We start from the raw sequence: 16,634 nt of genomic DNA, 5'->3' as shown, positions 1-16,634 counted from the left end.
TAAAGATTGGACAGATCATTGATATATAACAGATGTTATTTTATTCGAGTAGGCCCTGGAGGGGGGATGTTTGTTTGAAGGCAAAACACAACAATACATGATACATTGCTCTATATTAATTAACTTAACATAGGGCAGTGACCCTGTAAAAATATAAAATTTCCTCTAAAGAATATTGCATGATAAATCGTAATAGTTTATCCAGTCCATCATGAACATGAAGTACTTTATTATGGAGAAAGCGATTGGGTGTGCTGTCTGTCCACCGCCATGGAAGGTGAGGGCGCTCTGCCTTCCCCTCCTAACAGTGCACTGGTACCTCTCACTCTGCCCGTCACACGCTGTGTACGGCGGCCTGACCCCCCATGAACCTGCGACTTCCTCTTTCTTAGATTTCATGGCGATCGGGAGAGAGGGAAGACCACCGACGCACGAACACTGTCCAGACACTGTCTCAACACGACCGAATTACAATTATTGGGGTAAATAATCCGCCGCTCGTGCGTTACTAGGTTACCGGGGTAGCGAATGATGCGTGCATAACGTGCACGTTGTGGATATACTCGTTTCCCGGTGTTCTTGTGTTACTGCATTTCAGATATTCACATTGTAGCGCCATTCGCTGATAGCGAATCGGACGAAATTGGCTCCCCAGTACGCATCTCCTACACGCAGTAGGATAGCTAGCAAGCTAACTTGCTATGCTAACCATCCAACGGTAGATTGATATGCTTGATAAAAGATAAACTAGCCATCAGAAGGTTGAGAACTTCGTGTGTATTTTTGGGATGCTTTACAGGGCGTTTTGTTTAATTCAAGTATGATTCCTATCGATCATACGTATTTGTTTATCTGGCACAGTTAGCTGCCTAACGTTAGTTAGCTAATGTTCGTTTACTGGCTAACTAGCTATCTAACTAGCCAGATGCGATAACGGTTGTTATTAGTAGCCATCTAGCTTGCTAGTTAACTAGTTAGCATATCGTCTTGTGCAGAGTTTTGAAACTTGTAGCTAGCTATTCGAGTTTGAAGGGATAGTGAAATGTAGTTAGGCCTAATCTTTGGCAGCCACATGTGGTAATGGTTTTGGCTTGCGAACAACTGTATTGGATACTTTGTATCAATTATATAAAAACTGCCATTGTTTCCATAACCCACTGTCTGTTGATTACTTTGTGATGGGTTTCCAAATGTCATTGCTACTTTTTGCATATATACGTAGGTATTGGAATGTTGTCCCAACTTCTCAAACTCTAATGATTGTGATTCTTTGTAGCTAAGTCTCATAGCTAGGTATTAGATTTAATTGATATTATTTATTAGATAATTATAACTAACACTGTTCTCTATGTTGGAGTCCAGTTTGTAGGCCTAGCCAAACTTGTACACATTACATTTACGTTTCACATTTTAGTCATTTAGCAGACGCTCTTATCCAAAGCTACTTACAGGAGCAATTAGGGTTAAGTGCCTTGCTCAAGGGCACATCCACAGATTTCAATTAGTCAGCTCGGAGATTCGAACCAGCAACCTTTCAGTTACTGGCCCAACCTCTTAACCGCTAGGTTACCACCCAGCCCACACATACACATGTATGCCTTCTTTATAATATGGCATATAATATACCCCTGCCCCTGTCCAAATTGTTAGACACCAGTCTTCATCAATCAGTGATCTAGGCCTAGCTACTGTTCCACAAACACTTTCTGTTATAAGGCCTCACGTCGTCTTTCTGCCAAACAACCCAAAGTACTCCATGTTTAGCACTCACCTATTTATATCGCTTAGGCCTAGACTAGTAGTGACTGATATGTTATCTAATCAAAGTAAGTTTGTTTGAGAGGGCGTGAGTGAAGAAGACCTTCTGATAATAAGGAACCGTTTTGTCTGCTTGACAGTGAGATCTGAACAGACGTTGTGAAACGCAGACAGAACAGACACTGAGCGGATTCTCCTGCTGGTAAGTCTGCCACTCCTCCATATGGTTGCTAGTCTTTCGGTTTACGGCCTTGGTCAAATACTTTGAAGCTGCACCATCCCTTTGTCTGTCCCGATTAGGTAATCATTGGCTAAATATCCTACTGAACACTTCGCCTCTTGATAAAGGGCTTAGGGGCCAAGTGTTCGTTTTGAGATTCAGCCATGATCTCACACCATTGGATAGGTGAAAGTAAGGGTTAATCTACATCGCTTTCACCAATCCAGTCATGTCAGAGCAGGTATAACCATTAGGAAGAGAAGAATGTATGCATTTTCAAAGTACTGAAACAGGCCCTAGGTTTGAATTTACCACAGAGGAAGCAGAAGGCAGAATACACACTCGCCAATAACACACTACATGGGCATGTGTTTATCTGTTTGTCAGTTCCTTTAGTCATGGTTTCATTCATTTTGATGTAATGTTATACATCACAAGTGTAGATACTTAAATGTATGCTATATTATTTTGTGTAAGAACATAGGCCTATCATCTGTTTAGTGGACGCCTCATCCATAGGACCCTGTGTTATTGGAACTACTTTAGCCTGCTAGGACTTGAAACCACATTTCTACAACTAACCTGTTGAAGGTCCTATCCTGCAGCAGTAACTATCCCTTCCTCCCTGTCTCTCAAATTCAATTTCTGTCTAACTTTATTGGCACAAAAGGAGCAATCCAAGTTGCAGAAAAAATGCATTACAGCAGACATGACTACTAGTAAAACCTTTCACATTTTAACAGGTAACAACAATTCTGTCCTCTCTCTCTCTCTGCAGGTGTTGCTCAGTGGGCAGTAGTGGTTTCTCGTGCTGGTGTTCTGTTGAAGGGGCTCCTTAGTGCTCTGTGCTGTTGTTTTGCTGTGTCCTGGGTTAGGACAGCCAGCTTATGGCTCTAATGGACAAGCACAAAGTCAAGCGGCAGAGACTCGACCGCATCTGTGAGGGTAAGGAGCCTTGAGACACTCGCATGTACACTCGCTACACTTATACACATACAAGGTCGTACATATTACACACATTCAGGGTATTTGAATATTAGGATTTTACAATTCGTTATAGTCAAATTGCAATGAGTATTCTCACACCAACATCACACATTCCGAAATGGTTTAATACAGTGCGGATACTGTGCAATCAGAACTTCCTCCAGAGATGTCTTGATTGGGCTCAAGGATGTGTGCAGTCTTTTAAAAAAAATGTGTACCTGAAATTGGTTGAATGTATTATTACTGACTTGTCACATGCCTATGACTAATCGTTTGCACTTGACTTACATCAGCTGCTGATATGGGAAGTCTGTAATTAATAATTAGCCTATTGGTGTGAAGAGTGGCAGGTAGGTTAGTGAAGTGATGGGTTTGGGACAGTTGGAGAGAGAGAGAGCACAATGCCCTTATCGCACTTCCTGTTCCTGTCTGTGGGGAGTTCAAGGGGGGTTAGTGGGTGGCTAAGCTGGTGTGTCTGAGCTGTGAGCCGTAAGGAACGATGCCAAGGCAAGGTACAAATGATGACGATCTGTGACAGGCTAGAATAATAGACTGGTTACATTAGGCTACAACATGATCAGTGTTTATTTTGACAAAGATAGAAATTAACTGAAAAGTTGGAATGGGCATTTGAAATGATTTCACTATTAGAATAGTATCCAGATTTTTTTGGGGGGGATATCCTAGTAGTCGAAATACGTGTTTTAAAGATTTTCTATTTTAAAAAATGCATAGTTCAATGGAAACTTGCTTGGGCGACTCTGGAGAGAGCCGGTGCGCTGAGCTCTGTTTGTTTCAGCAGGCGCGGAAGAGGAGCATTGATTAGGAATCTCCCACTTCACTTGTTATACATGCAGCCTCTGACTGTAGCGCCGCTATGATTCACCGACAATAACTACAAGCTACACGTGTGAAACGTGTTTAGGCTTCCGGTGCATCTTTTTTATTGGGGGCACTCATAAAAACGGTCATAAAGATGTTGTTTTAGTAACATTTCTAATGTAATGGTCTATCCTTGTAGGCTACGTAGCAAAGTCACATAAATACTTTTTTAAACATTTTAGACAAAGCCTTTTCATTGTTAAAATAGGCCTATATATATATATATATTTTTTTTTAAATATATAATTAATATAAAAATAAAAATATGCTCACAAGTAATCGAATACTAACGTCCGTTTGGATGTTGAAATATTCAAATAACCATGCCCATCCCTACCGAAAAGGTATCATGGTGTCATTCTTCAATTTTTTAAATTGGAATTGGCATTACAAGTCATGCCAAGCCTCATTTGTAGTGTATACAAAAAAAAATGATGGTCCAGTTATCTTATTAATTTCTGGAAATATTTGGCTTCATTCTGGTTTGTACTGTCTATACTGTTATACAAAGCTAAATAAAATGGTGCAAAATGCAGCTCTTGGGTGATGTTGAGATAAAATGGAGGGAGTTGTCTGAAAGAGTCAGGTCCCCTGAGAGGAGCGAGAGCAGCAGGGTGAGGGGTCGGGGCTACAGGGAAACAGGCCAGCTGTCTCTTTAAAAAACAACAACAGCCAAACCGCCCTCAGCCCAGCCCAGTCGCTGCCTAGCTATGCTAATGAGGTTAGTGCTGGTTGGCTGGCCCTCAATAGAGCCGCCTGTGATTGGAGCTGGGTGGTGGGGGAGGGACTGGGTGTGGATGACAGCAGGGACCTAGCCATCCAAGAACAGTCTGACAGAGAGAGAGAGAAAGAACGATAGAGGTAGAGAGCGAGGTGAGAGAGAGGAAGACAGGCTGGCTAACTTCATAATGCAAGGTTAGGCTCCGTGTGTGTGTCGTAAAATGTGTGTGTGAAGGAGGGCTTGAAGACGGAGCGGGGGCGATATGGGCTTGGGTGTGGTGTTGCCGACGAGTGTGTGTGCCGTTTCCTTTTCGCTCCGCGCGTCCTTGTAGCTGTTAAAGGAATTGAGCAACTGTGTGTATGTATACACGGCGCCAGTGTGTGTGTCTGGCTGGAGGTTCGGTGGAGTAGCGCTGCATTATCCCCCTGCCCCTCCCCCTCACCTCTCCCTCTGCCCCTCCCCCTCACCTCTGCCTCGCTCTGTTCTCTCACACTCCTCAAACCACAGGCAGAGGGAAAGTAAAATGAGGGAGGGAAAATGAATGAAGCGCTGAATGAATTGCATTGTGTGCGCGGCCATGCTTGTGCTCCATAGGCCTCGAGTATGCAAGGGTACTTTACTGGTGTGTGTTCTTCTACGGTTGCCTTTTGTTAACCAGTCATTGTGAATCCATTGTGATCTCCAGCATGTGGACATGAAGACAAGGAAAATGCTTGATGTTATTTAATGAGATGCAGATTCACGTTCTTAAGCCGCCTTCAGCTAGGCCCAGTGTGTGTGTGTTGGGAAATACTCTGACGTCACTGGAAGCGTCCACAAATATTTGTCTTCCACCCCCTGCCTGCCACCAGACCCCCCCCTCACTATGACACAGAACAGAGTGTGTGGGTTTGTGCATGTCTGTCTTTCTGTCAGCCTCTGCATGCGTACTTTCCTCTGTCCAAGTGAATGCTTCAGTGAGACACATGCACTCCCCCCTTCTTGCCCCCCCCCCACTCCCCTCCCCCAAACCATACACCTGTTGTTGGCCAGATTTCTCTATTGACCTTTACCAGATGTTAGGCTTGTGCTCGTCTGGCTTTGTCACATTCTGGCCACTAAGTGTTCAATGATTAGGTGGTAGATGGCAATTTTGGAGCGAACGTGCGCAGGACCACACTGGACAAAAAGTCTGGCGTGTGTCAGTGGTGTGTGTGTGTGTGTGTGTACAGAACAGGAGTCCCACTCGCCCCCCTCTCCACCCCTTGCTGGCGCTGCAGCCAGCCAAATCCGCAAGCATCTTCATCCTCTGCTCTGGCTGGAGTCAGGGATGGGGGTGGTGTGTGTGTGTGTGTGTGTCCTTCATTGCGGGTGTCATACATGTGTCATCATAGCGTGCGTGTCTGAATGCATAGGCTTGGGGAGTTGCATGTATTGAGCTTGTATGTGAGTGTCCTCTTGAACCCCCCCATCTCTTTGATCTCAGATGCTCTCTTTGCAGCTGATCCAGTTACATATTATTATTATTATTACGTAACCATAGCACACACACTACTCAGTGCTCCCTCTGAGTGCTGGTGTTGACAAGACCCTAGCTATTTGTAGGGGAAAAGATGAGAGGACAGGAGGTGGAGGGGAGAAGAGATGAGAGGAGAGGAGAGCGTTATGGACTGACTTTGAGAGAATTTGGACTGGTAGTAGTAGTCATGTTGGTGGTCAGACTCGGTTATTATTCAGGTTGACTCTACTCTGGCTGGCCCCAGCACTGATGATGCCAGTGGCTATTGTCATGCCTGGTTGAGTTTGAAGGGGCATTAGTGGTGTGTGTTTTAATGGTCAGGGCAGTGGTGTGTTTAGAGTAGTCACTTATATTGCCCTGGTCCTGACTCCAGGAAGATTGTTGAATCACTAAGCTCAGTGGACAGTCACATCTGAAAAACATGGTGCGGTATGCTGTGTTTTTCACTGTATCACATATTCCCAAAGGAAGCCATTTTGTCTGGGCAAACATCCAACTCAAAATAGACTGTAAACATCAGATAAACACTTATAGTCTGATGATTATAATATGGCCATTTTCAAACGTGGCCCATGCTGGAATCAAACCCACAACCATAAGTGTTGCAAGCGCCATGATCCAACCTAGCCAGCCATTGGAACCAAATCAGCACGTAAGATTTCAGAAGAATGCAACATTTAGTGATGTTTCAAATGCCAAATCATATCTAACTGTCCCCTCTCCCCTGGCAGGCATCCGCCCCCCCATCCTGAATGGGCCCATGCACCCCCGGCCCCTGGTGGCCCTGCTGGACGGGCGTGACTGCACCATAGAGATGCCCATCCTGAAAGACGTGGCCACTGTGGCCTTCTGTGATGCCCAGTCCACCCAGGAGATCCACGAGAAGGTAGAGACACACACACACACACACTCAGACATGAGACAAACACGTACAGTTGAAGTCGGAAGTTTACATACACCTTAGCCAAATACATTTAAACTCAGTTTTTCACAATTCCTGACATTTAATCCTAGTAAAAATTCCCTGTCTTAGGTCAGTTAGGATCACCACTTTATTTTAAGAATATGAAATGTCAGAATAATAGTAGAGAGAATGATTTATTTCAGCTTTTATTTCTTTCATCACATTCCCAGTGGGTCAGAAGTTTAAATACACTCAATTAGTATTTGGTAGCATTGCCTTTAAATTGTTTAACTTGGGTCAAACGTTTCAGGTAGCCTTCCACAAGCTTCCCACAATAAATTGGGTGAATTTTGGCCCATTCCTCCTGACAGAGCTGGTGTAACTGAGTCAGGTTTGTAGGCCTCTTTCTCGCACACGCTTTTTCAGTTCTGCCCACAAATTTTCTATAGGATTGAGGTCAGGGCTTTGTGATGGCCACTCCAATACCTTGACTTTGTCCTTAAGCCATTTTGCCACAACTTTGGAAGTATGCTTGGGGTCATTGTCCATTTGGAAGACCCATTTGCGACCAAGCTTTAACTTCCTGACTGATGTCTTGAGATGTTGCTTCAATATATCCACATAATTTTCCTTCCTCATGTTGCCATCTATTTTGTGAAGTGCACCAGTCCCTCCTGCAGCAAAGCACCCCCACAGCATGATGCTGCCACCCCCGTGCTTCACGGTTGGGATGGTGTTCTTCGGCTTGCAAGCTCCCCCTTTTCCCTCCAAACATAATGATGGTCATTATGGACAAACAGTTCTATTTTTGTTTCATCAGACCAGAGGACATTTCTCCAAAAAGTACGATCTTTGTCCCCATGTGCAGTTGCAAACCGTAGTCTGGCTTTTTTATGGCAGTTTTGGAGCAGTGGCTTCTTCATTGCTGAGCGGCCTTTCAGGTTATGTCGATATAGGACTCGTTTTACTGTGGATATAGATACTTTTGTACCTGTTTCCTCCAGCATCTTCACAAGGTCCTTTGCTGTTGTTCTGGAATTGATTTGCACTTTTTCGCACCAAAGTACGTTCATCTCTAGGAGACAGAGCGCGTCTCCTTCCTGAGCGGTATGACGGCTGCGTGGTCCCATGGTGTTTATACTTGAGTACTATTGTTTGTACAGATGAACGTGGTACCTTCAGGCGTTTGGAAATTGCTCCCAAGGATGAACCAGACTTGTGGAGGTCTACAATTTTTTTTCTGAGGTCTTGGCTGATTTCTTTTGATTTTCCCATGATGTCAAGCAAAGAGGCACTGAGTTTGAAGGTAGGCCTTGAAATACATCCACAGGTACACCTCCAATTGACTCAAATGATGTCAATTAGCCTATCAGAAGCTTCTAAAGCCATTACATCATTTTCTGGAATTTTCCAAGCTGTTTAAAGGCACAGTCAACTTAGTGAATGTAAACTTCTGACTCACTGGAATTGTGATACAGTGAATTATAAGTGATAATCTGTCTGTAAACAATTGTTGGAAAAATTACTTGTGTCATGCACAAAGTAGATGTCCTAACTGACTTGCCAAAACTATAGTTTGTTAACAAGAAATTTGTGGAGTGGTTGAAAAACAAGTTTTAATGACTCCAACCTAAGTGTATGTAAACTTCGACTTCAACTGTACGTACGTACGTACGTACACACACACACACACACGATAATATAATCAGTGTTGGTGTAAGCTTCCTGTTCATGGGGCTATAAGCAGCAGTTCGTTAAAAACACGGCCAGTGTTTTTGTTTTGTTGACGAAGCAGAGCTGAGGAGTGCTGGGGAAGCGTTTTGCATCATGGTTGTAATATGTCAAATGGATGTCGCTGTTTCACCATTAAGGATTCCATCTTTACAAGGCTGTAGTAACAGCTCTGTTCTAAACTGGACAACCAGCAGTATAGCTGTCTGCATTAACCCTGACTAACGCTGCGTTAACTCCGTAGGTGCTGAACGAGGCGGTGGGGGCTCTGCTCTACCACACCATCACTCTCTCTAGAGACGACCTGGACAAGTTCAAAGGCCTCCGAGTCATCGTCAGGATCGGCAGCGGCTTCGACAACGTCGACATCAAAGCCGCAGCTGAGCTGGGTGAGTCACGCACCGATGCGCACACACAGTATGCAGACGAACAGGTACACACGGTTAAATATTACACATCAACAGATACACAGACCACCACTTCTCTGGCCTGAGGCCTTCTCTATGTTCTGCCAATAGTGTACCTACTTCAGCCTTTACAAGCTATGCCCCTTCCCTCCTCTCTTTCCTTCATCTCACCATCTCCCCCTTTCCCCTCCTCCCCCCAGGCATTGCGGTGTGTAACGTGCCGGCGTCGTCGGTGGAGGAGACGGCCGACACGTCCTTGTGTCTAATCCTAAACCTGTACCGTCGGGTCACCTGGATGCACCAGGCCCTGAGGGAGGGCACCAGGGCCTCCAGTGTGGAGCAGATCAGGGAGGTGGCCGGCGATGCTGCCCGCATCCGGGGGGAGACGCTAGGCATCATCGGCCTGGGTAAGTGGGGGTACTGGGGGCAAGGATATGGAAGTTGATGGAGTTAGGAGGTAGTGGAGAATGGGCAGATTCGGAGCAGCTTATTTTAATGTAAGACTGTCCCCCAGTCTTGCCTCTTTTCAATCAACAATTGGGTCTGCCAGAGGCCCTGGAATTTGCTTTGGGTGCCTTTGTGCCCCACCATAATACTCTAGGGAAAACACTTGTTAACCCTGTGTTGTCCTCTCTCTACAGGTCGTGTGGGCCAAGCAGTGGCTCTGCGGGCCAAGGCGTTTGGTTTCGGGGTGATCTTCTACGACCCCTACCTGCCTGATGGTGTGGAACGCTCCCTGGGCCTGCAGAGGATGGCTACCCTCCAGGACCTGCTGATCCACTCTGACTGTGTCTCTCTACACTGCAGCCTCAACGAACACAACCACCACCTCATCAATGACTTCACCATCAAACAGGTATGCACAGGGCTCTAAATGAAAAACAATTCATTGGAAGCACTGGTGCTCCCACTTAAAGTTAGGAGCACCACATTTCATTTAGGAGCACCAGAAAATACGTTTTTATTGATTGAGATACAGCCTATAGTTTATATGAATTCGAGCTACTTTTGAAGCATGTTGTGCCATAGAAACTAATATGTAATACTGTAAAGACATTAGTTTATTATGAAAGCTTAAATGTTGATATGAATACCTGTCATTGAAATTACAAAGTCATTTGTGGAATATAAGGTTTCTACATTGTGTAAAAGCACAATTTTCCTATTGAGATGCATTACATTGAAAATTGTACACTGTCTCTTTAAAAACGTCAGGTTTGTGATGACAAAATGCCAGACAAGAGATCTGTCATTCATTCAATGCTATCAAAAACAGTAAAACTGTATTTTAGTTTACCTTTATTTAACTAGGCAAGTCAATTAAGAACAAATTCTTATTTACAATGACGGCCTACACCTATGGTCATTGATCTCCCATTTCCTTCTGTGCCCCAATGTCTGGATATCAGACCTGTGCAGAACATAGTTGTATTTTGTACAGGTCTCAGAAAAAGAAGTAATATTTGAAGGTATTTGAATATATGAAAGTTATTCAAAAACTAAAACATATTTATTTAATGGCTGCCAAATATTTGATGAAGAACCAAAAATTACAACAGTTAATTGAATTAGTCTAAATATATGATCATAAGCACATGGTTTGGACGGCTCTCAGATATTAATGTCAATATAGGATATAATCTAGAATGAAATACTTGTGGATCATGGAATCACAACATTAGAGTAGACCACTTCTGCAGCTTCAAAATGCCTAACACAGACATCAAAACACATATGGAATCATGTAGTAACCAAAAAAGTGTTAAACAAATCCAAATATATTTTATATTTGAGACTCTTCAAAGTAGCCACCCTTTGCCTTGATGACAGCTTTGCACACTCTTGGCATTCTCTCAACCAGCTTCATGAGGTAGTCAGCTGGAATTAATTTCAATTAACAGGTGTGCCTTGTTAATTTGTGGAATTTCTTTCCTTCTTAATGCGTTTCAGCCAATCAGTTGTGTTGTGACAATGTAGGGGTGGTATACAGAAGATAGCCCTATTTGGTAAAAGACCAAGTCCATATAATGGCAAGAACAGCTTGATGAGTCCACATTTGAGATTTTTGGTTCCAACCGCCGTGTCTTTGTGAACGGATGATCTCCACATGTGGTTCCCACCGTGAAGCATGGAGGAGGAGGTGTGATGGTGTGAGGCTGCTTTGCTGGTGACACTGTCTGTGATTTTTAAAAAGAATTCAAGGCACACTTAACCAGCATGGCTACCACAGCATTCTGCAGCGATACGCCATCCCATCTGGTTTGCGCTTAGTGGGACTATCACTTGTTTTTCAACAGGACAATGACCCAACACACCACCTAGGCTGTGTAAGGGCTATTTGACCAAGAAGGAGAGTGATGGAGTGCTGCATCAGATGACCTGGCACAATCACCCGACCTCAACCCAATTGAGATGGTTTGGGATGAGTTGGACCGCAGAGTGAAGGAAAAGCAGCCAACAAGTGCTCAGCATATGTGGGAACTCCTTGAAGACTGTTGGAAAAGCATTCCTCATGAAGCTGGTTGAGAGAATGCCAAGAGTGTGCAAAGCTGTCATCAAGGCAAAGGGTGGCTACTTTGAAGAATCTAAAATATAAAACATATTTTGATTTAACACTTTTTTTGGTTACATCATGATTCCATATGTGTTATTTCATAGTTTTGATGTCTTCACTCTTATTCTACAATGTAGAAAATAGTAAAAATAAAGAAATACCCTTGAATGAGTAGGTGTGTCCAAACTTATGACTGGTACTGTATATGTTCATAATGAGTGACATAAGGTAATACAGCAACACTTACATCAAGTGTATTAACTTTGATTATTACAATAGCAACATTGTTACATAGTACTTTGGAAATAGCTTTTTTTAAGTAGTTCCTTTCTCAGATCTGTATTCAGAGTTTTTAAAGGTAGTCATTTTGTGGGATCTGTATTCAAATAGTTTTAAAAAGTAGTAATTTTGTGGGATCTGTATTCAAATAGTAACTATATGTTCCCCTGAAAAAAAGTTACTTTGCACAAAGTATAGTTAAAGTCCAGTCATCCCCAGGTCAGTTCTATTGGTGCAGTGAGTTATTTGAGTTTGTATTACTTTAACACTGTGTGTGGTCCCTCTGAAGATGCGTCAGGGAGCGTTCCTGGTGAACTCTGCGAGGGGGGGTCTGGTGGATGAGAAGGCTCTGGCTCAGGCCCTGAAGGAAGGACGTATACGAGGAGCCGCACTGGACGTCCACGAGACAGAGCCCTTCAGGTACACACACACACTGGACGTCCACGAGACAGAGCCCTTCAGGTACACACACACACTGGACGTCCACGAGACAGAGCCCTTCAGGTACACACACACACTGGACGTCCACGAGACAGAGCCCTTCAGGTACACACACACACTGGACGTCCACGAGACAGAGCCCTTCAGGTACACACACACACTGGATGTTCAGTCGCTCCTCTCTAACAGTAACTCTCTCTCTCCTCTCTAACCTTAACTCTCCCTCTCTCTTTCCTAGGGCTGTCCCCGACTAAACAAAATCTTGGTCGACCAAGAGTTGTCTGTTCTTTCGGCCAATCGATTAGTCTAAATTGTACAACTTTTTCCATATATAGACACATCCTATGTGTTTTAATCAAATCAACTATATTCACTGAGCTTGTCTGATGCTTTAATAATTAAGACACAAATTACTAGAGGGAGTCCGACCAGCAATTGATTTGATTGTGCCGGGCCGGGCTCAGACTTGCTGCGATGTGTTTAAAAAAAAAAAGACAGTGAGTGACTGCGTGACTAGCACCTGTTGTCTCTCTCTCTCCTCTCTGCTGTAGCGACCACCACAATGTTTATCGTGCTGTCCATGTTGCTTAAGCTGAAACATAATTACAGCCATTTCTGACTGAAAATGTCTGTTACAAAATCCCTCATTTGTTTAGGAAAAGCATTCCCTATTCCCTCAACCCATGCTCTCTTTACATTACACATGTACAGTGCCTTGCAAAAATATTCATCCCCCCTAGCATTTTTTCCTATTTTGTTGCATTACAACTTGTAATTTAAATTGATTTTTATTTGGATTTCATGTAATGGACATACACAAAATAGTTTCAAAAAATTCAAAAAAATTTATAACGGAAAAGTGGTGCGTGCATATGTATTCACCCACTTTGCTATGAAGCCCCTAAATAAGATCTGGTGCAACCAATTACCTTCAGAAATCACATAATGAGTTAGATTGCACACAGGTGGACTTTATTTAAGTGTCACATGATCTCAGTATATACAGTGGAGAAAAAAGTATTTAGTCAGCCAGCAATTGTGCAAGTTCTCCCACTTAAAAAGATGAGAGAGGCCTGTAATTTTCATCATATGTACACGTCAACTATGACAGACAAAATGAGAAAAAAAATCCAGAAAATCACATTGTAGGATTTTTAATGAATTTATTTGCAAATTATGGTGGAAAATAAGTATTTGGTCAATAACTAAAGTTTCTCAATACTTTGTTATATACCCTTTGTTGGCAATGACACAGGTCAAACGTTTTCTGTAAGTCTTCACAAGGTTTTCACACACTGTTGCTGGTATTTTGGCCCATTCCTCCATGCAGATCTCCTCTAGAGCAGTGATGTTTTGGGGCTGTCGCTGGGCAACACGGACTTTCAACTCACTCCAAAGATTTTCTATGGGGTTGAGATCTGGAGACTGGCTAGGCCACTCCAGGACCTTGAAATGCTTCTTACAAAGCCACTCCTTCATTGCCCGGGCGGTGTGTTTGGGATCATTCTCATGCTGAAAGACCCAGCCACGTTTCATCTTCAATGCCCTTGCTGATGGAAGGAGGTTTTCACTCAAAATCTCACGATACATGGCCCCATTCATTCTTTCCTTTGTCGTCCTGGTCCCTTTGCAGAAAAACAGCCCCAAAGCATGATGTTTCCACCCCCATGCTTCACAGTAGGTATGGTGTTCTTTGGATGCAACTCAGCATTCATTGTCCTCCAAACACGACGAGTTGAGTTTTTACCAAAAAGTTATATTTTGGTTTCATCTGACCATATGACATTCTCCCAATCCTCTTCTGGATCATCCAAATGCACTCTAGCAAACTTCAGACGGGCCTGGACATATACTGGCTTAAGCAGGGGGACACGTCTGGCACTGCAGGATTTGAGTCCCTGGCGGCGTAGTGCGTTACTGATGGTAGGCTTTGTTACTTTGGTCCCAGCTCTCTGCAGGTCATTCACTAGGTCCCCCTGTGTGGTTCTGGGATTTTTGCTCACCGTTCTTGTGATCATTTTGACCCCACGGGGTGAGATCTTGCGTGGAGCCCCAGATCGAGGGAGATTATCAGTGGTCTTGTATGTCTTCCATTTCCTAATAATTGCTCCCACAGTTGATTTCTTCAAACCAAGCTGCTTACCTATTGCAGATTCAGTCTTCCCAGCCTGGTGCAGGTCTACAATTTTGTTTCTGGTGTCCTTTGACAGCTCTTTGGTCTTGGCCATAGTGGAGTTTGGAGTGTGACTGTTGAGGTTGTGGACAGGTGTCTTTTATACTGATAACAAGTTCAAACAGGTGCCATTAATACAGGTAACGAGTGGAGGACAGAGGAGCCTCTTAAAGAAGAAGTTACAGGTCTGTGAGAGCCAGAAATATTGCTTGTTTGTCGGTGACCAAATACTTATTTTCCACCATAATTTGCAAATAAATTCATTAAAAATCCTATAATGTGATTTTCTGGATTTTTTTCCCCTCAATTTGTCTGTCATAGTTGACGTGTACCTATGATGAAAATTACAGTCCTCTCTCATCTTTTTAAGTGGGAGAACTTGCACAATTGGTGGCTGACTAAATACTTTTTTCCCCCACTGTATATATAGCCAATCGACCAGTCGACTAAATGGGGTCAGCCCTACTCTTTCCTCTCTAACCCTAACTCCCCCTCTCTGTTGTAGTTTCTCCCAGGGCCCTCTGAAAGATGCTCCCAACCTCATCTGTACCCCCCATACCTCCTGGTATAGTGAGCAGGCCTCCATCGAGGCCAGAGAGGAGGCAGCCAGAGAGGTGCGTCGGGCCATCACTGGTAAGACTAAGCCCTAACACTCAAACCTCATTTTTGGATTACTAGTTACCTGGTTATACATTGGTTATTAAATCATTTCAGTGGTTTTATATAGCTTGAATATGGCTGCATGTTTTGAGATTCTGAAGTGGTGTGGTGTTCTGATATTTTAGGTCCACTCTAACCCCCTGTCCCCGTCTCTCTGTCTACTGTCTGTCTCTGTCCCCCGTCTGTCCCCTGTCGGTCTGTCGTCTGTCTTTCGTCCGTCTGTCCCCTGTCTGTCTGTTCCGTCTGTCTGTCCCCTGTTAGGTCGTATCCCAGACAGTCTGAAGAACTGTGTGAATAAGGAGTATCTGATGGCAGCGTCCCAGTGGCCCAGTATGGAGGTTGCTACAGTCCACCCCGAACTCAACATAGCCTCCGCATACAGGTGAGACCCCCAGCGGTTAAGGTGAGCATGGGAGAGGAGGACAACCAAGTCATGAAGTGTCAGGATTATTTGACCTATTTGATCAATTATATATACAGTATTAGAGTTCTAACTTCTATCTGAATGTTCTGTAAAATGTTTACCTCCTGATATACAAATGCTCTCTCTCTCCCCCCATCTCCCTCTCCCCATTTCTCGCTCTCTTTCCCCCCACCTCTCTCCCCATCTCTCTCTCTCCCCATTTCTCGCTCTCTTTCCCCCCACCTCTCTCCCCATCTCTCTCTCTCCCCATCTCTCTCTCTAACATATTTCTCTCGCTCTCTCTCTCTCCAACATCTTTCTCTCTCTCTCTCCACCATCTTTCTCTCTCCCCATCTCTCTCTCTCTCTCTCTCTCTTTCCCCATCTCTCTCTCTCATCTCTTGCTTTCTCCCCCATCTCTCTCCCATATCTCTCTCTCACCCCATATCTCTCTCCCCCATTTCTCTCTCTCCCCCATCTCTCTCTCCCATCTCTCTCTCCCCATCCCTCTCACTTTCTCCCCCATATCTCTCTCTCTCCCCACCTCTCTCTCTCATCTCTCGCTTTCTCCCCCATCTCTCTCTCCCATATATCTCTCTCACCCCATATCTCTCTCCCCATATCTCTCTCCCATCTCTCTCTCCCCATCCCTCTCGCTTTCTCCCCCATATCTCTCTTTCTCCCCATATCTCTCTTTCTCCCCATCTCTCTCTCTCTTCCATCTCTCTCTCTCTCTCTCTCTCTCCCCATCTCTCTCTCTCTCTCATCTCTCTCTCTCTCTCTCCCCATCTCTCTCTCTCTCTCCCCATCTCTCTCTCTCTCTCCCCATCTCTCTCTCTCTCTCTCTCCCCCATCTCTCTCTCTCTCTCTCTCCCCATCTCTCTCTCGCTCTCTCTCTCCCCATCTCTCTCGCTCTCTCTCTCCCCATCTCTCTCTCTCTCCCTCTCTCGCTCTCTCTCTCCCCATCTCTCTCTCTCTCTCCCTCTCTCCCTATCTCTCTCTCTCTCCCCATCTCTC

The 16,634-nt window shown here is 44.2% G+C and overlaps 1 protein-coding gene across 4 annotated transcripts in view; it reads left to right on the top strand.

Moving 5' to 3' along the window:
- The first annotated feature begins 330 nt into the window (after positions 1 to 330).
- LOC123493080 (C-terminal-binding protein 2) overlaps positions 331 to 16,634 on the top strand; it is a 21,845-nt gene continuing 5,541 nt past the window's right edge. The window contains exons 1-10 of one of the 4 annotated variants that reach the window (XM_045226916.1): positions 331 to 482; positions 1,899 to 1,960; positions 2,757 to 2,923; positions 6,798 to 6,952; positions 8,946 to 9,090; positions 9,309 to 9,515; positions 9,750 to 9,964; positions 12,231 to 12,361; positions 15,061 to 15,188; positions 15,477 to 15,597. In XM_045226916.1, the coding sequence (XP_045082851.1) occupies positions 2,866 to 2,923; positions 6,798 to 6,952; positions 8,946 to 9,090; positions 9,309 to 9,515; positions 9,750 to 9,964; positions 12,231 to 12,361; positions 15,061 to 15,188; positions 15,477 to 15,597 (1,160 nt within the window). In that variant the 5' untranslated portion in view covers positions 331 to 482; positions 1,899 to 1,960; positions 2,757 to 2,865. Of the gene's footprint in view, positions 483 to 1,898; positions 1,961 to 2,756; positions 2,924 to 4,663; positions 4,763 to 5,590; positions 6,719 to 6,797; positions 6,953 to 8,945; positions 9,091 to 9,308; positions 9,516 to 9,749; positions 9,965 to 12,230; positions 12,362 to 15,060; positions 15,189 to 15,476; positions 15,619 to 16,634 lie in introns of those variants that run through there. The other 3 variants (XM_045226929.1, XM_045226918.1, XM_045226919.1) reach the window with 3 other exon arrangements.

The sequence above is a fragment of the Coregonus clupeaformis genome, chromosome 2 (assembly GCF_020615455.1).
Source record: "Coregonus clupeaformis isolate EN_2021a chromosome 2, ASM2061545v1, whole genome shotgun sequence".
Classification (NCBI taxonomy): domain Eukaryota; kingdom Metazoa; phylum Chordata; class Actinopteri; order Salmoniformes; family Salmonidae; genus Coregonus; species Coregonus clupeaformis.
The sequence above is the reverse complement of the archived record's forward strand: the minus strand, read 5'-3'. Positions and strand labels throughout refer to the sequence as shown.